This window comes from Carcharhinus amblyrhynchos, chromosome 28 (genome assembly GCF_965287045.1).
Source record: "Carcharhinus amblyrhynchos chromosome 28, sCarAmb.v2.hapA, whole genome shotgun sequence".
Taxonomy (NCBI): Eukaryota; Metazoa; Chordata; class Chondrichthyes; order Carcharhiniformes; family Carcharhinidae; genus Carcharhinus; species Carcharhinus amblyrhynchos.
In genome coordinates this window covers 13,694,365-13,716,008 of record NC_137351.1, presented here as the reverse complement: position 1 = coordinate 13,716,008, position 21,644 = coordinate 13,694,365, and the positions used below count along the sequence as shown (strand labels likewise).

Here is a 21,644-nt window from a genome sequence, read left to right as displayed (position 1 = left end):
AAGGTACTCAATCAAAGAAGTTGGCGGTCGGTAACTTTCTTGAACTGCTGCAGGTACATCCGCGGTGCTGTTAGGGAGGAAGTTCCAGGATTTTGATCCAAGGATTTTAACCCAAGGGCCCAAGGTTTATAGCTTGAGGGGTGCCACTCCACGTCGAGTGTGGTTGACCAGGAGTCTCTCCCGCTCTTACCACCAGCCACTGGTGTTTGGAAGGATTTGCAGGTTGACACTCAGCCTGTTTGACTGCATTATGAACGCACCTTCCTCAGCCAGAGTCCTGGAGTGGGACTCGAACCTGAAACTCAGAGGCAGGAACGCGACACACTGTATCACAAGACCTAAACAGAGTTAAGAGACAGGTCAACCACAAAGAGTAACGACAACGTTGTTCCAAGTTGGGATGAGTGATTTGGAGGGAAAATTGCAGGTGTTGGTCTTTCAATGATTCTACTGCCCCTGTCCTTTTAGGTGATAGAGGTTGCAGGTTTGGGAAATGCTGTTGAAGATGTCTAATGCAGAATTCTAAACCCAGATCATTCAGAGACACGTGACAAGTGAAAACATGCACATGCTGGAATATACTGGTCCCAGTTACTGAACTTGAGTGAAATTTTCAAATGTTATTTGTGTATGGGTAACCTTGTTGAAACCTTGTGCACAAACAATTTTTTTCATTTTTAATTTATTTCAATTTTAATGAGAGATGATTATCCCTTTAAAGAACAAAGGCAATAAAGTACAATCACTTCAAAAGTTCAAAGCTGAGACTGGTAGATTTTTGTTAAGCAAAGGTTATTATCAATGGTGCACTAAGACAGACTTTCATCTGTTTCCATAGCTCGTAATTCCTGAAACAGTTGTGAGTCTGTCACCAGAACTTAACAGTTTGAGGGGCACCCCTCCACATCAAGTGTGGCTGACCAGGAGTCTCTCCCGCTCTTATCACCAGCCATTGGTGTTTGGAAGGATTTGCAGGTTGACACTCAACCTGTTTGCCCACATTATGAACTCATCTTCCTTGGCCATCTAGTTCTGGAGTGGGACTTGAATCTGGAATTCAGAGGCAGGAACGCTACCCACACTGTGCCACAAGACCTTTGATGTGGAGATGCCGGCGTTGGACTGGGATAAGCACAGTAAGAAATCTCACAACACGAGGTTAAAGTCCAACAGGTTTACTTGGTAGCACAAGGCACAAGCTTTTGGAGCGCTGCCCCTTCATCAGGTGAGCGCACTCACTCACACACTTACCTGATGAAGGGGCAGCGCTCCAAAAGCTTGTGGCTTATGCAACCACAAGACCTAAGCAGAGCTAAGAGATGGGTCAACCACTGAATGGCAGAACAGGTTTTAGGGGCTGAGTGGCCTCCTTCTGTCCGCATTTCTTGACGAATTTGTCATTAGGCCAAGGAGACGCCGCATGAGGACAAAGGAGTCGGATACAGAAGCCACACTAAAAGCCTGGAAACTGGCAACCAAACAAGACTTTGTTATTTCAGCTTACTGAAGCTGTGAACTCCTTGGGCTCTTTGCCCAATGAGATTTTCCAGTTCTGAAAGCTGGACGCTGACTTTTATGGAAAAGGTCATGAAGGACATGAGTAACAATAGGAACATATCCCCCACCCAGCTTCACTGGCTTTGGCCAGGTTGGTCCCATGGCTGGAGCGGGAGGGAAGTAACTCTCCAATGGATTGTAGCTATTGCCTACTTTGGTACAGGCGCAATTCCTAACATTCCGCCTTGGACTTCCCAATCTCCATCCCCCTGCCATTGGCTCCTCACTCTTCAGAGCTTCCCAACAGCCAATCAGAAAATGAGCTGTTTCATGACTCAACAGGATGCTTTTCTCCCCCGTACCTCCCGTAGTTTTATAACAAATAAAAAGAAAAAGGATAAAGAAAGCACGCTATTTAGACTGCTGCTATGATATTTCTCTTGAATTGTGGGCAGAGGTATCCTGCTCAATTCCTGGAGACTCCAGGTCAATCCTGGAGGGTTGGCAACCCCTGTATAAGTTTGAAGTATTTTGTCCTTTTCACCCGTGAAAGATTAAACAGCTCCTTCAATTCTTGCTTTAGGTCAATTCACAAAGAGACTCCATAAACAAAAATGAACACAAAGGTTTTTATGGATCAGGGGTTAAAGTTAGCATCACGCACACACCAACAAATCAAATTTCTATGGTCAAATATAAAGATGTCTAACTACCCTCTCAGGTGGATATGAAAGTTTCCCTATCACTCCTCCCAAAAAGAACGGGGACATTTGGTTTTGTGAAGGGGAGGTCATGTCGCATTAACCTGATCGAGTTTTTTGAGGAAGTGACGAAGGTGATTGATGGGGGTCGGGCAGTGGATGTTGTCTACATGGATTTCAGTAAGGCCTTTGACAAGGTCCCTCATGGCAGACTGCTGCAGAAGGTGAAGTTGCATGGGATCAAAGGTGAGTTGGCAAGGTTGGTACAGAATTGACAGAGGGTAGCAGTGGAAGGGTGCATTTCTGAATAGAGGACTGTGACAAATGGCGTTCCTCAGGGATCAGTGCTGGGATAAGTGATTTGGAGGAAAATGTAACTGGAATGATTAGTAAGTTTGCGGACGACACAAAGGTTGGTGGGATTTGCGGATAGCGATGAGGACCATCAGAGGGTATAGCAGGATATAGGTTGGTTGGAAATTTGGGCAGAGAGATGGCAAATGGAGTTTAATCTGGACAAATGTGAGGTAATTCATTTTGGAAGGTCTAATACAAATAGGAAATATATAGTAAATGGCAGAACCCTGAAGAGTACTGGTAGGCAGAGGGATCTGGGTGTACAGGTACACAGATCACTGAAGGTGGCAATGCAGGTGGAAAACGTAGTCAAGAAGGCATATGGCATGCTTGCCTTCATCGCCAGGGCATTGAGTTTAAAAATTGGGAAGTCATGTTGCAGCAGTTGGGCCATGCTTGGAATATAATGTTCAATTCTGGTCGCCACACTACCAGAAGAATGTGGAGGCTTTGGAGAGGGTACAGAAAAGATTTAACTGGGATGTTGCCCGGTATGGAGGACATTAGCTATGAGGAGAGACTGGAGACACTTTGTTCTCACTGGAACGACGGAGATTGAGGGGCAGCCTAATAGAAGTCTACAAAATTACGAGTAGCATGGACAGAATGGATTGTCAGGGTGGAAGAGTCAATTACTAGAGGAGGTTTAAGGTGCGAGGGGCAAAGTTTAAAGGAGATGTATGAGACAAGTTTTTTTTTATACAGAGGGTGGTGGGTGCCTGGAACTTGCTGCCGGAGGTGGTAGTGGAAGCAGATACAATAGAGGCTTTTAAGGGGCGTCTTGACAAATACATGAATAGGATGGGAATAGATGGATATGATCCCCAGAAAGGTAGGAGCTTTTAGTTCAGTCGGGTATCATGGTCAGTGCAGGCTTCAAGGGCCAAAAGGCATGTTCCTGTGCTGTAATTTTCTTTGTATCCTCTCTGATGTCCCAATGTCTGATCCTCAATTGACATCACACCAGAAAAGAATGGTTATTATCACATTGTTGTTTAGAATCATGGAATCCCTACAGTGCAGAAGGTGGTCATTCAGCCCATCGAGTTTGTACTGACCACAATCCCATCCAGACCTAATTCCCGTAACCCGATACATTTACCTTGCTAATCCCCCCCAACACTAGGGCAATTCACCTAACCCGCACATCTTTGGATCGTGGGAGGAAACCGGAGCAGCCGGAGGAAACCTATGCAGACACGGGGAGAACATGCAAACTCCACACAGACAGTGACCAAGGCCAGAATTGAACCTGGGACCCTGGTGCTGTGAGGCAGCAGTGCTAACTACTGTGCCGCTGTGCTGTTTATGGGAGCTTGCTGTGCCTAAATTGCCATTTCCTACACTAGTGCTGTGGCAATGTTTTAAACATACTTCATTGGCTGTGAAATGCTTTGGGATATCTGAAGGCAGTGAAAGACTCTAGATAATTGCAAGTTCTTTTCTTTTGTGCTAAATGCCAGATAATGTTTGAACAATTAAACATGCCAGATCCTTCTGAGGTCACATTTCCTACGTGTCGGTAATTGGGGAAACTCACAGATAATCCGAGTCGCTGTCACATTTCGCTTCACTATCTTTCAGGAGATTTCCTCCTGGGAGTTTCGCCTCATTCCCACAGCAGGAAGGGGATGTTCTCCAACAATACAAACATAGGCTTTTTGCACTCCCATGTGTATAGGACCAGCTGACAGGAAATAAGTGTTTTATTCAGAAAGAGTGCGCTCTGTTCGACGGAGCTTTGGTCCTTGTGTGTTTGTTGGCTCAGTCCCTGCCTTAGCTCACTGAAAGCCAAAAGCCTCATCCACCTCATTGTCCTCTCCAGCCTTGAATATTCCATTGCTGCATTGGCCAATCTCCCGCCTTCCACTTTCTCTATACACCTGACCTTGTACCCTAGTTTGCACAAAGCCCTGTGCTCACTGACCTATCGGTTCCCAATCCAGTCACAACTTGATATTAAAATTTTTATCCTTGTTTTCAAATCTCTCCATGACTTTGACTCTCTGTCATTTCCTCCAGCCTGCTAACCCTCCAAGGTCTCTGCTCTCCTCCAATTCTGTCCCCTTATACATCCCCCCCAATTTATTCTCTCCAGCATTGGTGGTCTTGCCCTCGGCTGCCTAAGCCCTAAGACAGAGAACTCCTTCCATAGACTTTTCCACCTCTCTCTTCTTTTTTAAGATTCTTCTCAGTAACCTGCCTGTTTGACCAAGCTTATGGTCACCTCTCCTAACCTCTCCTTATGTGGCAAATTGTCAAATTCTTGTGAAGCACCTTGAGATGTTTCACTGCATTCAAGGCCCTATATAAATGTCGGTTGTTGTTGCTGTAGGTACACAGGAGAGTCCATCATACTGAGTAACAGAGAGGGATCACCCCGGTAGCTAACGAAGATTGGCACAGAGACAAGGATCCTCAAACATCTGAAGTTACGTGTATGGATTCTCGGTGAGATAATGAATTCAGCCACTATACAAACAATAAAAACAAGAGAGGGGATATTTTAGCTCACAAGGTAAAAGGAAAACAAAAGGGAAATAAACTGTCAAATGAATGTCTCCATCTTACAAAACATTTGGCTGTAAATCTGGAATTAGAAAGAGTTTACAGCACAGAAACAGGCCATTCAGCCCAACTGGTCAATGACAGCGTTTACACTCTACACCTGCCTCTTCCCAACCTATTCCATTTTGTCCAATCAGGGAAGGCTAGTGGTCTGTTCCATCTCCACTAGCCTCAGCTTTAACAGGGTTAAAAAATGAATTGAGATCTGGAGATCTATTCTGGGTGTAGCCCTATCCATGGAAAATTAAAACAGCTGCTATTAGCTGAACTCGTTCCAACTCCAGTCTTTGTATCTCTTGCAAGAATACTGCGTTATTTGAGCAAAGGAACTGAGACCCAAATTTCCATTTAACACACAGATTGCTGCACTGTTGTCTCTCAGAGGCGGGTGTTTTGTACTTAAAAGAAAAAACATTTCTATTTTACAAAGGCCCCATTGTTTCTTTCTCCATGTTATCTGGCATCGTTAAAGATGTTTGAAAGGAGTCTCCCCATCTTCTGAAATCCCTAATTTCAGGAGGAAAGTAAAATCTATTTCTTCAACTATCTATTTCTCTGTCAAAATTACTGAAATGAAAGGAAGGTCTATAAAATAATGAAAGGGTTGTAGTGTGGGTAAGGAAGGAGCAGGAGGCATGAGGTTGTACTATGGGAGAGTGGGAATATTGGGCAGTTCTTTCTTTCCTGGAGAGTTGAGGGCCTCCGGAAAAGTTTTAATTTTCTAGTTGTTCAAATCACCAACAACCTGTCCTGGTCCCTTCACGCTGATGCTACAGTTAAAAAAGCCCATCAATGCCTCTACTTTCTCAGGAGGCTAAAGAAATTCAGCATGTCCACTACAACTTTCACCAATTTTTACAGACGCCATAGAAAGCATCCTTTCTGGATGTATCACAGCTTGGTATGGCTCCTGCTCTGTCAAGACCGCAAGAAACTACAAAGACTTGTGGAAGTAGCCCAGTCCATCACGCAAACCAACCTCCCATCCATTGACTCCATCTACACTTCTTGTTACCTCAGAAAAGTAGCCAACATAATCAAGGACTCCATGCACCCCGGACATACTCTCTTCCACCTTCTTCCGTCGGAAAAAAGATACAAAAGTCTGAGGACACATACCAACCGACTCAAGAACAGCTTTTTCCCTGCTGCTGTCAGACCTTTGAATGGACTTATCATACATTCAGTTGATCTTTCTCTTCACCCGACCCGTGGCTGCAAAACTATCTTCTGCACCCTATACTTTCCTTCTCTCCTATGTATTTTGTGAATGGTGTGCTTTATCTGTATAGCATGCAAGAAACAATACCTTTCACTATATCTCAATACATGTGACAATAATAAATCAAATCAATTCTGAGAATGCATTGCTAATCAGTATGGTATATGTTGCCTCTCTGCCTTCCAGAGGATGCTTGAGTAGTTTTTAACTCAAGCAGAGGTCACGTTGGATAGAATGTCCATAATGCTATAAGACATAAGAGCAGAATTAGGCCACTCGGCCCATCGAGTCTGCTCTGCCATTCAATCATGGCTGAGAATTTTCTCATCCCCATTCTCCTGCCTTTTCCCCATAACCCCTGACCCCCTTATTAATCAAGAACCTATCTATCTCTCTCAAAGGTACTCACAGCCGCCACAGCCTTCTGCGGCAGAGTTCAACAGATTCACTACTCTCTGGCTGAAGAAAATCCTCCTCATCTCTGTTTTAAAGGATCGTCCCTTTAGCCAGAGTTTGTGCCCTCTGGTTCTAGTTTTTCCTACTTGTGGAAACATCCTCTCCACGTCCAGGCCTCGCAGTATCCTGTAAGTTTCAATAAGATCGCCCCTCATCCTTCTAAACTCCAACGAGTACAGATCCAGTATCTTCAACTGTTCCTTATATAACAAGCTCTTCATTCCAGGGATCATTCTTGTGAACCTCCTCTGGACCCTTTCCAAAGACAGCACATCCTTTCCTTAGCTTTCTCTTTTAGAACGCTGGGGTATATTCCATCCAATCCAGACATGGGGCCCAAAACTGCTCACAATACTCCAAATGGGGTCTCGCCAGAGCCTTATACAGCCTCAGAAGCACATCCCTGCTTTTGTATTCTAACTCTCTCAATGCTAACACTGCATTTGCCTTCCTAACTGCTGACTGAACCTGCACGTTAACCTTAAGAGAATCTTGAACAAAGACTCCCAAGTCCCTTTGTGCTTTTGATTTCCTAAGCATTTCTCCATTTAGAAAATAGTCTGTGCCTCCACTCCGCCTTCCAAAGTGCATAACCTCACACTTTTCCACACTGTATTCCATCTGCCACTTCTTTGCCCACTCTCCTAACCTGTCCAAGTCCTCCTGCAGCCCCCCGCTTCCTTAATACTACCCGTCCCTGTACATATCTTTGTATCATCTGCAAAATTAGCAACAGTGCCTTCAGTTCCTTCTTCCAAATCATTAATATATATTATGAAAAGTTATGGTCCCAGCACTGGGGTATACCACTAGTCACCAGCTGCCATCCCGAAAAAGACCCCTTTATCCCACTCTCTGCCTTCTGCCAGTCAGCCAATCCTCTATCCATGCCAGGATCTTACCCTTAACACCATGGGCTCTCAACTTATTTAACAGTCTCCTACATGGCAACTTGTCAAAGGCCATTTGGAAATCTAAATAAATCACATCCACTGGTTCTCTTTTATCTAAATTCCTTGTTACCTCCTCAAAGAACCCTCTCAGATTTCTCAGACATGACCTTTCCTTGACGAAGCCATGCTGACTGAGTCCTACTTTAACATGCACTTCCAAATACCCTGCGTTCTCATCATTAATAATGGACTCTAAAATCTTGCCAATGACTGAAGTCAGGTTAACCAGCCTACAATTTCCCGTCTGCTGCCTCCCTCCCTTCTTAAACAGCAGTATTACATTAGCTACTTTCCAGTCCTCGGGGACCCTCCCTGCTTCCAGTGATTCCTGAAAGATCACCATCAATGCCTCCAAAATATCCTCAGCTATCTCTTTTAGAGCCCTGGGGTGTAATCCATCCGGTCCAGATGATTTACCCACCTCCCAGTTTCCCGAGAACCTTCTCCTTAGTGATGGCCACTACACTCACCTGTGTCCTCTGACTTTCCTGGAGCTCTGGCATCCCACTGCTATCTTCCACCGTGAAGACTGATGCAAAGTAACTGTTCAGTTCCTCTGCCATTTCTTTGTTTCCTATTTTTACTTCTCCAGCCTCATTTTCCAGTGGTCCAATAGCTATTTTTGTCTCTCTCTTCCCTTTTATATATTGAAAAAAGAACGTTTCCTATCCTCTTTTGTATTACTAGCTAGCTTACACTCATACTTCATCTTTTACCCCTTTGTTGCTTTTTTAGTTGCTCTCTGCTCGCTTTTAAAGGCTTCCCAATCCTCTGGCTTCCCACTAATCCTTGCCACCTTGTATGCTTTTTCTTTTGTTTTTATGCTGTCCTTGACTACTCTCATGGATGCCTCATCCTCTCCTTAGCATATTTCCTCCTTCTTGGGATGAATTTCTGTTGTGCCTCCCGAATAATCCCCAAAAACGCCTGCCTTTAGCACTGTCTTCTCTGCTAGGCTCCCTTTCTAATCAACTCTGGCCAGCTCCTCCCTCATGTCTTTGTAGTTACCTTTATTTAATTGTAATACCGTTACATCTGACTCCAGCTTCTCCCTCTGAAACTGCAGGGTAAGTTCTATCATATTATGGTCACTGCTTCCTAAGGGTTTCTTCACCTTAAGTTCCCTAATCAAGTCTGCCTCATTGCACATCCAGAATTGCCTGTTCCCTAGTGAACTCTGTCACAAGCTGCTCCAAAAAAAAATTCTTAGACATTCCATGAATTCCTTTTCTTGGGATCCACTACCTACCTGATTTTCCCAGTCCACCTGTATATTGAAGTCCCCGGTGATCATTGTAATGTTGCCTTTTCTATCCCCTGATTAATTTTCTGCCCCACATCTTGACAACTGCTTGGGGGCCTGCACACTACTCCCAAAAGCCCTTGTTGTGATTCGCCAGGGCTCTGGTCCCAGCACGATTCAGATGAAGACCACCCAATCGGAACAGGTCCCCTCTTCCCCAATACTGGTGCCAATGTCCCATGAATTCAAATCCATTCCTCCCATACCAATCTTTGAGCCACACATTTATCTCAAACCTATTGGCCCTGTGCCAATTAGCTCATGGCTCAGGTAGCAATTCAGAGATTATTACCTTCCTGGTTCTGCTTTTTAATTTAGCTCCTAGCTGTTCATACTTCCTTAGCAGAACCTTTGTTCCTGTTCCACCTATAAATTGGTATGTATGTGAACCACGACAACTGGATCTTTACCCTCTCACTTCAAGTTCCTCTGCAGCCAGAATGAGATATTCTGAACCTGAGCACCAGGCAGGCAGTACAACCTTCAGGATTCTTGATCCTGGTCACACGTCAATGCCCCTAACTATACTATCCCCGATTACGACTACAATACAAGACTACATGTCTGTGTCTTTATAGCAGACTTGGTCCGTATGATCTCCTGGATTCTGATCTCCTGAGGGAGTTAGCTGCCTCCCCCAGGAGATTCCGTTTTTACAATGTGTGGGGAGGAGGATGTGTTTGTGACTATTGTCATAATCTTCTCAGAAGACTACGGACATTTGGCATGGCAGCTACAACTCTCACCCACTTTTACAGATGCACCATAGAAAGCATTCTTTCTGGTTGTATCACAGCTTGGTATGGCTCTTGCTGTACTCAAGACTGCAAGAAACTACAAAAGGTCATGAATGTAGCCCAATCCATCATGCAAACCGATCTCCCAACCATTGACTCTTGTCTACGCTTTCTGCTGCCTCGGCAAAGCAGCCAGCATAATTAAGGACTCCACACACCTTGGACGTTCTCTCTTCCACCTTCTTCCATCAGGAAAAAGATATAAAAGTCTGAGGTCACTTACCAACTGACTCAAGAACAGCTTCATCCCTGCTGCCGTCAGACTTTTGAATGGACCTACCTTGCACTACACCCTAGCTATAACTGTAACACTACATACTGCACTCTCTTCTCTATGAATGGTATGCTTTGTCTGTATAGCGCACAAGAAACAATACTTTTCACTGTATACTAATACATGTGACAATAATAAATCAAATCAAATTCTCCAGCTTTTCATGTCTTCAAAACAACCCAAGGCTCTATGAATGACATTTGAAGTGTAGTCACTATTGTAATGTCGGAAACATGGCAGCTAATCTTTACATAGTAAGTTCCCACACACAGCAAAGACATCTATGAGCATCATGATATCATCAGCTTTTAATGTTGGTTAAAAAATAAATATTGAGGATCATGAGATCTTTTCCATTCATCTGATAATGGGCAGGGCCTCAATATTTATTTCTGCTTTCTTGGCAATGTGGGCATCGCTGGCAAGGCCAATACATATTGCCCATCCCTAATTGCTCTTGAACTGAAGCAGTTAAGATTCAACCACATTGCATTGGTCTAGAGTCCTTCTCTAAAGAACCAGATGGGATTTTACAGTAAGCAATGAATTATCATGGTCACCATTACCGAGACTAGCATCGTGTTCCAGATTTACTAATTGGATTTAAATTCCACCAGCTGCTGTGGTGGGATTTGAACCCATGTCCTCTGAGGGTTTACAAACCATCCAGTGAATTACCACGGCGCCAGCATTGCAAAAGATGGTACCCGATGCTATACTGGGCGGGTGAGCGGATTTTGTGCTTCAAGCATCTGGAGTGGGGCTTGAACTGACAATCTTCTGGTTCAGGGGTAACAGCACTATGCACTGCACCAGGCTCGCAACTCCCTTCAGCTCTCCTGTCAATGAAATGCTGGTTGCCGAGTTAATTCATGCTCTCTTTATGAACTCCAGGCAGTGGGCCTATGATCTGGAGGCGATTACAGACAGGCAGCCTCAAGCATTCAGGTTTATTGTTTGAATTCACTTCATGCCAAAATAATCAAAAGTCAATTTAATCTAATTTAGCAACGTCTCTGAAAAATGGTTTTGAACTTTTAACTTGCTTTCCTATCTAGATGGCATCTTGCTGGGTCACAGCACAGCTGCCCATACCCCGTGTATGGTACAGGATGGAGAAAGTTTATTGGGCATGCATGCCACAGATTCTTGATTCGACATAGTCATTGTGTTCACTGAGTATAGGAGGGCGGAGGTGGCACAGTTACCATAAATTCATGAGGAAACATTGGAAATGCAGTCTCTAATCCAAAATATCTGCTTCAATGTAGTTGAAAACAGAGGACATCCCAGCATTTAACTGCACATTTACTCTGCTGCCCACACCACTAACTCACACCAAGTCTGTTCATCCATCGCCCTGTGCTTGTCCACATATACTAGATTCCGGTTCTTAAGATCCTTGTTTCACATCCCCCATCTCTATAACCTCCTCCAGCCCTACACTTCTCCCCATCTCTATAACCCGTTCCAGCTCTACACTCCTCCCCATCTCTATAATCTTCTCCAGTGCTACACCCCACCCCATCTCTATAACCTCCTCCAGTCCTACAAGTCCTCTCCAGCTCTATAGCTTCCTCCAGCTTCTAGAGCTCTCCCCATCTCCATAGCAGCTCCAGCCCTACAACCCTCCCCATCTTTGTAACCTCCTGCCCTACAACTCTCCCTATCTCGATAACCTCCTTCAGCCCCTACAACCCTCCCAATCTCTGTAACTGGCTCCAGATCTACAAACCCCCCCCATCTTTGGGACCTCCAACCCCTACAACCCTCCCTATCTCTATAATCTACTCCAGATTCTACAACCCACCCTATCTGTAACTTCCTCCAGCCTCTACAATCCACCCCATCTCTGTAACCTCCTCCAGCCTCCTCAACTTTCCCTATCTCTGTAACCTTCTCCAGTCCCATGACCCTCTGAGGTCTCTGCGTGCTGCCAATTCTGGCCTCTGGTGAACCTCTGACTTCCTTTGCTCCTGATGTGGAGATGCCAGCATTGGACTGGGGTAAACACAGTAACAAGTCTCACAAAAACCAGGTTAAAGTCCAACAGATTTATTTGATAGTAAACGCCACTTTGTCAGGTGAGTGGAGAGTTTTGGTCAGAAACAGGGCATATAAAGGCACACACAGTTTACAGAATACTGATTAGAATGCGAGTCTTCACAACTAATCTGCTATTCAAGTCTTAAAGGTGCAGACAATGTGAGTGGAGATAGCATTAAGCTGCCTTCGAGAATGTTTACCCGAAGGTCAGAGGCCGAATGCCCGTGATCGCTGAAGTGTTTGCCAACAGGAAGGGAACAGTCTTGCCTGGTGCTTGTCGAGCGGTGTTCATTCATTATTACTTTGAGGCGCAATTATAAATACAGTTAGTGGTGATTGTTGTTGTTTAAGCCATGACCACCAATGGTGGAGCAAAGGAAGTAAGAAGTCTCATAACACCAGGTTAAAGTCCAACAGGTTTATTTGATAGTAAACGCCATTAAGCATAGGTTAAAGAGATGTGTATTGTCTCCAGACAGGACAGTAAGTGAGATATTGCAAGTTCAGGCAATTCATTATTGTCATAGTTGCCTTCATGGCACAAGACAGCGCAGAGTCGCTGAGCAGAAACTGATAGCCAAGTTCTGCACACATGAGGACAGCCTCAACTGGGATTTTGGGTTCATGTCACACTATCTGTAACCCCCATCACTTGCCTGAACTTGCAATATCTCACTTACTGTCCTGTCTGGAGACAATACACATCTCTTTAACCTATGCTTAATGGTGTTTACTATCAAATAAACCTGTTGGACTTTAACCTGGTGTTATAAGACTTCTTACTTCCTTTGCTCCACCATTGGTGGTCACGGCTTAAACAACAATCACCACTAACTGTGTTTATAATAGCGCCTCAAAGTAATAAAAGACAGCAAGATACATGAGAAATTTTGGCATCGGCACACAAGGACAAACTAGAACAAACAAGCAAAGGTTTGGGTGAAAGATATAGACTGTAAGAAGTATCTTAAAGCAGGAGAGAGCGTCTTAGAGAAATCTTGAAGTGTTCATGATCCATCTTCAGATCATTTCCACTTCTAAGTTTTCATTATCAGAAATACCATCTCAGGAGATCATACCTAGTTTTTGATTTGATTTGATTAATTATAGCCACATGTATACAGTGAAAAGTATTGTTTCTTGCGTGCTATACAGATAAAGTGCACTGTCCATAAAGAAGGAAAGGAGAGAGAAGGTTTAGCTAGCGTTACTCAGATAAAGATTGGCAGAACACGGATGTTAGCCTGTGATGCCAACACAACTAAAGCAGAAGCAGACGCTAAGGGAATTCCAGAGCTTAGGACCCTGGCAGCTGAACAAGTAGCCACCAAGAGTGCAGCGATTGAAATAGGGGATGTACAAGAGGCCAGAATTAAAACCCAGCCGTTCAGGGTAATGTTCAAGAGGCCCTTTTCCAGACAAAGGACTGTGGAAACCAGGAACTTGCTCCCCCAGAAAGATGCTGACACTGGGGGTAAACTGTGAAGCAGGAATTTCGTTCATGAAGGTCAGAATCCAAGTTCACCAATAAAGTTAACATCCAGATCAATCAGGATCTAATGTAACAGTGGATCAGGCTCAAGGGGCTGAAAGGCCCACACTGTTTTTATACACATAACACAATTACAAAAAGTTAGGAATGACTTATACACAAGGAGATTGTACACCTGTTTTTATGGTAAGTAATACTTCTATCGAGTTGGAGTGAGATTTGCGCCCATTCACTGAAGCTTGGCTCAGTATTACTGAATATGTCAACATTGGAGTAAAGTTTACTTTCACTGGAAGAACTTAGGGAATTAAACATAGAGGCGATTGCTGGCATGTGGGGAAATATATAACACAAGCAGGTAAGAGAAAGAAAATTCAATTATCACATTGTGACATGCTGGATGAAGTTTGATTTGATTTGATTTGATTATTGACACACGTTTTGGGATACAGTGAAAAGTATTTTTCTTGTGCACATTGGAGAAAAAGAATCAGGGATAGTTGGAGAGAGAGGGGCCGGAGCGGAGAGAGGGGCCGGAGCGGGGAGAGGGGCCGGAGCGGGGAGAGGGGCCGGAGGGAGCACATCCCTGCAGGTGGGAAAGAGGATTGATGGGGGGGGGGGTGATTAGAGGGTCTGGGGTTTGGGGGGAGGAAAGAGATAGAGGGTCAGGGAGGAGTGGGGATAGAGGGTCAGGGGAGAGGTAGAGGGTGGTGGAGGGGGGCATAGAGGGTGATGGAGGGTAGAGAGTCAGAGGGTTGGGTGATAGAGGGAGGGTGAGGGAAAAGGTCAGATTGAGAGAGTCAGCAGTCAGGGATTTATCTTGTGACTTCAGCATTTATAATCACATACTGATAATGTGCTCGTTTGCTTAGTCTCTGGTACTGCACTGTGGCAATGCTGGAACGTTAGGGACTGTTCCCGAAATTCAGCAGCAGCTTTCAGATGAGGGGAATGTTAGAGCATGTGTATTGTCAGAGGGTACTGTATACCCAAGCTGCCAGTGAGCCCTGATGGGTAAGGCTACCCACATTCCAAAATACCACTTTCCATAGAACCCTACAGTGCAGAAAGAGGCCCTTTGGCCCATCAAGTCTGCACTGAACATAATCCCACCCAGGCCCTACCCCCATATATTATATCCACTAATCCCTCTAACCTATGCATCCCTGGACACTAAGGGGCAATTTCTTAGCATGGCCAATCAACCTAACCCGCACATCTTTGGACTGTGGGAGGAAACTGGAGTACCCGGAGGAAACCCACGCAGACACGAGGAGAATGTGCAAACTCTACACAGACAGTGACCCGAACCGGTCATCGAACCGAGGACCCTGGAGCTGTGAAGCATCAGTGCTAACCACTGTGTTATCGTGCCACCCACTTCTCACTCCAGTCTGTGGCAAGGCAGTTCCACAGCTCTCTGTCCCTCTCTTGTATAGCCTTTGCTATCTGGTCTCCAAGCAAGTCCCATAAAAAGGCCAGTTTAGAAGGCCAACCTCTGACGTGGCATCATGTCAGAACAGTAGGCAGCAGAGCTGGGCATGAGCCATTCCTGCATCAACGATGAGATAAAATCAAAGTACTGCGGATGAACACAAGAACATGAGAATTAAGAGCAGGAGTAGGCCATCTGGCCCCTTGAGCCTGCTTCACCATTCAATAAAATCATGGCTGATTTTTTTGTGGACTCAGCTCCAGTTACTCACCTGCTCACAGTAACCCTTAATTCCTTTACTGTTCAAAAATTTATCTATCCTTGTCTTAAAAACATTCAGTGAGGTAGCCTCAACTGCTTCACTGGACAGGGAATTCCACAGATTCACATCCCTTTGTGTGAAGAAGTTCCTCTTCAACTCAGTCCTAAATCGGCTCCCCCTTATTTTGAGGCTACGTCCCCTAGTTCTAGTTTCACCCACCAGTGGAAACAACCTCTCTGCTTCTATCTTATCTATTCCCTTCATAAACTTTTATGCTTCTATAAGATCTCCTCTCATCCTTCTGAATTCCTCAGTCTACTCAGTCTCTCCTCATAAGCCAACCTCTCAACTCTGGAATCAATCTAGTGAATCTCCTCTGTACCCCCTCCAGTGCAATATATCCTTTCTCAAGTGAGGAGACCAAAACTGTACACAGTATTTTAGGTGTGACCTCACCAGCACCTTATACAGCCACAACATAACCTCGCTGTTTTTAAACTCCATCCCTCTAGCAATGAAGGACAAAATTCCAATTGTCTTAATTATCTGCTGCACCTGCAAGCCAACTTTTTGTGATTCATGTACAAGGGCACCGAGGTCCCTCTGTACAGCAGCATGCTGTGTAAAAACCATTTAAATAATAGTCCATTTTGCTGTTATTCCTACCAAAATGGATGACCTCACATTTACCAACATTGTACTCCATCTGCCAGATCCTCACCCACTCACTTAGACTATTTATATCCCTTTGCAGACTTTGAGTGTCTTCTGCACACTTTTCTCTGACACTCATCTTAGTGTTATCTAAGAATTTTGACACATTACACTTGGTCCCTGACTCCAAATCATCTCTGCTGGAATCAAAAAACAAAAACTGAAAATGCTGGAACATGTCAGCAGGTCTGGCAGTCTCTGTGGAGAGAGAACAGAGGCAACATTTTGAATCTGGGTGACCCTTTGTCAGAGCAGAAACGTTGGCTCTCTTCTCCCTCCACCAATGATGTCAGACCTGCTGACATTTTCCAGCATTTGCTGCATCCACAACGTGTTTGTGTCATGACTGTAGTTTATATCATGAGGAATGTCAGTTGCGTGAAGGGACTGGAGAAGCTGGGATTGTTTTCCAAGCAGAGAAATTGATGGCAATTTAACAGAACTGTTCAGAGCTATGAAAGCTTCGATGAGAGTATGTGAAGAGGAGCTGCTTCCACTGGCAGGAATGGCAGTAACCAGCGAAGAGAGATTTAGGATAACTGACGAAAGAGTGCGAGGGAACGTGATGAGAAATTTCTCTTGCACAGTGAGTTGTTAGAATCTGGAAGGCACTGCGAGAACCCAGCAGTGGAAATTAATTCGATAGGAACTTTCAAAATGGAATTGGATAAATATTTGAAAAGGGAAAAAAAATGCAAGAAAGGGCAGGAAAATAGGATTCATTGGACAGTTCAACCAAAAAGCCAGTACAGTCCTGGTGGGCCAAATGGCCTCTCTCTGTGCGAATATTGGACATAATAGTGTTGAAGCACTGAATCTATGCAGTGCTGGTTAACGTGGGCAGCTACACCGAAGGTAGATTGAGAAACCCGTGAAAAGGTGGATCTTGGTTCTGTTGGAATATTGGTTTATATTTAAGAGTGCAGCAGAGAGCAGGAACTCTGTGTTTGCTGTCAGCTGAAGCCTGTTAACATTGATGGGAGCAGAGAGCAGCTACATTCTCAACATCCAAACCTTAACACTTGATAGTTGTGCCACAAGTTTCACAGGGACACGAGTAACTCCTTCTGCCGCAGAAACCCGAATGACTCAGAGAGCGGAGATGGGCTTACCTGACACGCCACACGTTCTATTCTCTTCAGGGTTTTTGATCTTTCTCTTCTCCATCACTTCATCCATCAAGCGAGCGTCCTGTCTCCCCATTGTATCTGGAGCGTGCCGTTTGTAAATAACATGGGGCTGTGGAGTGGCTTCTTCCCAGGGATGTCCCTCCAAAGGTTCAATAAAGTAATCCTCATCCGATAATCGGAATACTCCTTTCTGAAAGTGCAAAGAGTTTCACATTAAGGTCTTGTTTTAAGAGGTACCTTCTCACAGAATTGGGCAATAAAATGAATGGCTCATCTTAAATTTGTGACTTGTTATGTAAATAAACATGCAGAAAGATCTCATAAAAAGCAATATGTATTTAGTCGTTATTTTTGTGTTGACTGAGGAAAGAAGAGAGAAATGGTTCCTGGGGAGACCAGGAGATTTTACAGGTACCACACTTGTTATTTGGTATCCAGAGATCTGGAAGGACCCAAAAACCAGTTGCATTGAAAGCTGGTGCCTTGGGAATACAAACCTTTTAAGTTTTAATTTTTATGCATGCAATCCGAGGATTCACAATCCCTAAAATCCTCAAATCCAGCGCACATCCAGTCCCAAGCTTCTGGAATACCAGATAAGAACATAAGAACTAGGAGCGGGAGTAGGCCATCTGGCCCTTCGAGCCTGCTCCGCTATTCAATAAGATCATGGCTGATCTTTTTGTGGACTCAGTTCCACTTACCCACCCGCTCATCATAACCCTTATTTCCTTTATTATTCAAAAATTTATCTATCTCTGCCTTAAAAACATTCAACAAGGTCGCCTCAACAGTTTCAATGGGCAGGGAATTCCACAGATTCACAACCCTTTGGACGAAGAAGTTCCTCCTCAACTCAGTCCTAAATCTGCCCTAATTTTGAGGCTATGCCCCCTAATTCTGGTTTCACCTGCCAATGGAAACAACTTCCCTGCTTCTATCTTATCTATTCCCTTCATAATTTTATATATGTTTCTATAAGATCTCTCCTCATTCTTCTGAATTCCAATGAGTATAGCCGCAGTGTACTCAGTCTCTCCTCATAAGCCAAACCTCTCAACTCCAGAATCAAATAGTGAATCTCCCCTGCACTCCATCTAGTGCCAGTACACCCTTTCTCAAGGGGAACAAAATTATATACAGTGCTCCAGGTGTGGCCTCATCAGAACCTTGTATAGCTGCAACATAACTTTGCTGTTTTTAAACTCCATCACTTTAGCAATAAAGGACAAAATTATATTTGCTTTCTTAATAACCTGCTGCACATGCCAGCCAACTTTCTATGATTCATGCACAAGGACACCCAGTCCCTCTGCACCGCAGCATGCTTCAATTTTTTACCATTTAAATAATAGTCCATTTTGCTATTAATCCCACCGAAATGAATGATCTCACATTTACCAACATTGTACTTCATCTGCCTGACCCTCGCCCACTTAGACTATCTATGTCTCTTTGCAGACTTTCAGCATCCTCTGCACACTTTGCTCTACCACTCATCTTAGCGTCATCTGCAAATTTTGACACACCACTCTTGGTCCCCAACTCCAAATCATCTACGTAAACTGTAAACTGTAGTGACACACACAACAGAAGTATACTTTGGCTGTTGTGCTACTTTAATATTTGCACAAAGTTTCATTTGTCCACCATCCCATTACTCGCTGGCTGACACTCACAATGGCTCAATATCAAAATTCTCATCCTTTTATTTCCATGTCCTCTCCCTCCTCTACTATTGTAATCACACTGAATCCAAAAACAGACACGAGCTTCATTACTGCACTAGTGTTCCAGAGGCATGGACTAGTGTCTCAAAGAGGATTATAAATCCCACCATGGTGGCTGGAAAAATTTAAATTCAATTAATAAACAAATCTGGATTTAAATCCTACTTTCATTAATAACTAGATTACTCTTGGAGAGTGTGGTTTAGTGATTATGTCACTGGATGAGTAATCCAGAGGCTTAGGAGAACCATCTTGAAACACAGGTTCAAATCCTGGCAAATCATAAGACATAGGAGCACGGGGAGGCGATGGTCTAGTGGTATTATCACTAGACTATTAATCCAGAAATTCAGCAAACGTTCTGGGGAACTGGAATCGAATCCCGCCACAGCAGATGGTGGAATCTGAATTCAGTAAAAAACAAACCTGGAATTAAGAATCTACTGATGACCATGAAACCATGGTTGATTGTTGGGAAAACCCATTTGAGCCACAAATGCCCTTTAGGGAAGGAAATCTGCTGTCCTTAACCGGACTGGCCTACATGTAACTCCAGAATCACAGTAATGTGGTTGACTTGTAACTTTCCTTGGGCAACTAGGGATGGACAACAAATGCTGGCCAGCCAGTGATCCCCATGTCCCACGAATTAATTTTAAAAAGTGCAGAAGTAGGTCATTTGGCCCACCGAGTCTGCTCTGCCATTCAACCCCCAACTCCACTTTCCCACCTTACCCTCATAATCCTTGATTCCCTCACTGATTGAAAATTTGTCTATCTTAGCCTTGGACTTATTTAATGACCCAGCCTCTACAGCCCCCTGCGATAAAGAGTTGTGTGCCACGGGGATCATTGCTGGTCCTCAACTGTTTACAATTTATATCAAAGACTGTAGATGAAGGGACTAAAGGAATGCAGAATACACAAAGATAGGTAAGAAAATAAACTGTGAAGAGAATGTAAGGAGACCATAAAAAGACATTGATAGGTTAAATGAGTGGGCAAAGATCTGGCAAGCGAAGTATAATGCGGTAAAATGTGAAATTGCCCGTTTTAGTGGGAAGAATGAAAAGGATTATCAAACTAGTGAGTGGTCTGTATGCCTCAGTGCATGAATCACAGGTACAATAGGTATAGCAAGTCATTAGAAAAGCTGATAGAATGTTAGTGCTTATTGTGAAGGGACTGAATACAAAAGTAGGGAGATTATGTTTCAGGGCACTGGTGAGACCACATCTGGAATATTGTGTGCAGTAATGGTCTCCTTTTTTAAGGAAAAGATGTAAATGAGTTAGAAGCAGTTCAGGGAAAGTTTACTAGACTAACATCTGGGATGGGTGGGTTGTTTTTATCAGGAAAGGTCATTAGCTTTGTATCCACGGGAGTTTAGAAGAGTAAGAGGCAACTTGATCGAAAGCTTTAAGATCCTGAGGAGTTTCCGCAGGGGGGATGTGGAGAGGATGTTTCCTTTTGAGAATGAATTTAGAACTAAAGGTCACTCATTAAAAATAAGAGGTAACCCATTTAAGACAGAGATGAAGGGAATTTTTTTTATCTCAGAAGGTTATCAGTGTCTGGAACTCTTCTTCAAAAGGCAGTGGATCTGAGAACGTAACCAGTGACAACTTTGTGTTGGATGTTATATGACCAATGGGAAAAAGGTGTAAGGGACAGCTGACCCAATAAAATATGGAACCAATCACAGAATGATATAATAGTCAGCTGACCAACTGATACACTATAAATAAGGAACTATGTAGAATTGTGGGGAGCTTGGAGTGGCTCCAAGTTTGGAGTAATGATGTTTCTTTACTAAACCCTTTCTTTGATTTATAAGTTGGAATAAATTTTGTTGTTGTTTCATTTGCTGTATCTTGAAGAGTTCCTTCTGAAGAAAAAGACATTGATAGCAGAGAATGACTTTGATCCATCGACCTCTGCATTATGGGCCCAGGATGCTTCTGCTGCGCATTTGATCAAAGAGGGGCTCTGTTCCCCTTAATTGTAATGGTCTAGTATAAGTGTGCCCACGGTCTGCACTGAACAAGGTAGCGGGGAAGGACTGTTTCCCAAAAAACTTTTTTAATGATGTTTTTTGGGAAATAGTCTCGCCCCGCTGGCTTGTTCAATGCAGTCCGTGGCCATGCTTATACTACAATGGAAGCAGAGTCTTTGAATATTTTTAAGACGGGGCTAGATAGATTTTTGATTATCAAAGGGGTGAGAGGTTATTGGGAATAGATAGGAATGTGGATTTGGGGTTACAATCAGATCAGCCAGGAGCTAGCTTAATGGGCCAAGTGGCCCTACTCCTGCTCCTAATTCATATGTTCAGATTTGGAATGGCCTCTGTGGCTGATTCGAGCTGAGGAGTCAGTCTGTAAGCAGTGGATGATTTGGATTTGTCTGATTTTGTGCCTCTCCTTCAGCATGTAAGAAGTGAAAATATTATGAAAAGTATATAGAGACACCGGAGAAGGTGCACAAAGGATTTGCACGGATATTTCCAGAACTGAGAGATGGTCCCCATCAGGAAGAATTGAACAGGCTGGGTTTCTTCTTCTCTGGAAATGAGAAGGTCGAAGTGACTGAACTGATTAAGGTATTTAAGATTAGGATTCGATAGGGTAAATGGGTGAGAAATCTGATTTTCAATCTTCCCATAATTGGGACCAGACTGTCCCTATCAGCACTGTCCAAACCCCTC

General features: G+C 43.9%; 1 protein-coding gene across 1 annotated transcript in view; it reads right to left on the bottom strand.

Moving 5' to 3' along the window:
* The window catches only part of LOC145359437 (A disintegrin and metalloproteinase with thrombospondin motifs 7-like), a 200,857-nt gene that overhangs the window by 165,095 nt on the left and 14,118 nt on the right, over positions 1-21,644 (bottom strand). Inside the window, exon 3 of the mRNA XM_080213985.1 lies at positions 17,190-17,397. Within this exon, the coding sequence (XP_080070111.1) occupies positions 17,190-17,397 (208 nt within the window). The remainder of the gene's footprint in view (positions 1-17,189; positions 17,398-21,644) is intronic.